Source organism: Eimeria mitis, genomic scaffold (genome assembly GCF_000499745.2).
Source record: "Eimeria mitis Houghton genomic scaffold, Emh_scaff2763, whole genome shotgun sequence".
Classification (NCBI taxonomy): Eukaryota; Apicomplexa; class Conoidasida; order Eucoccidiorida; family Eimeriidae; genus Eimeria; species Eimeria mitis.
The window spans coordinates 8,042-8,448 of NW_013571107.1; the positions used below are offsets into that span (position 1 = coordinate 8,042).

Consider the following 407-nt stretch of genomic DNA (forward strand, 5'->3'; position numbering starts at 1 on the left):
AACAGCAGCAGCAGCAGCAGCAGCAGCGGCAGCGGCGGGGGAGACAGCTGAACCCGCTTCTTAATGGTGCTGCTGCTCCTGCTCCTCTTCTGGGGCCTTCAGGATTTGCTTTGCTGCAGCGCACTGCAACAACAGCAGCAGCAGCAGCAGCAACAGCAGCAGCACCAAACCCTGCAGCAGCAGCAGCAGCAGCAAACCCTGCAGCAGCAGCAGCAGCAACAGCAGCAGCAGCAGAAGCAGCATGGGCAGCTGAGCTTGTCTGCCGCCACGGTACTCTTGTGGATGCTGCTGCAGCACTTAGGATTCAAGCAGCAGCAGCAGCAGCAGCTGCTGCTGCTGCTGCTGCTCCTGCTGCTGCAGCACAAAGAAGAAGGCGCGGCCCCTGGGCATCTGCTCGCCGTCAACCA

General features: G+C 61.4%; 1 protein-coding gene across 1 annotated transcript in view; it reads left to right on the plus strand.

Moving 5' to 3' along the window:
* EMH_0058380 (uncharacterized protein) overlaps positions 1-64 on the plus strand; it is a gene marked incomplete at both ends in the record, with an annotated part of 3,266 nt that extends 3,202 nt beyond the window's left edge. The window contains one exon of the mRNA XM_013497575.1: positions 1-64. Within this exon, the coding sequence (XP_013353029.1) occupies positions 1-64 (64 nt within the window).
* Positions 65-407: the final 343 nt, after the last annotated feature.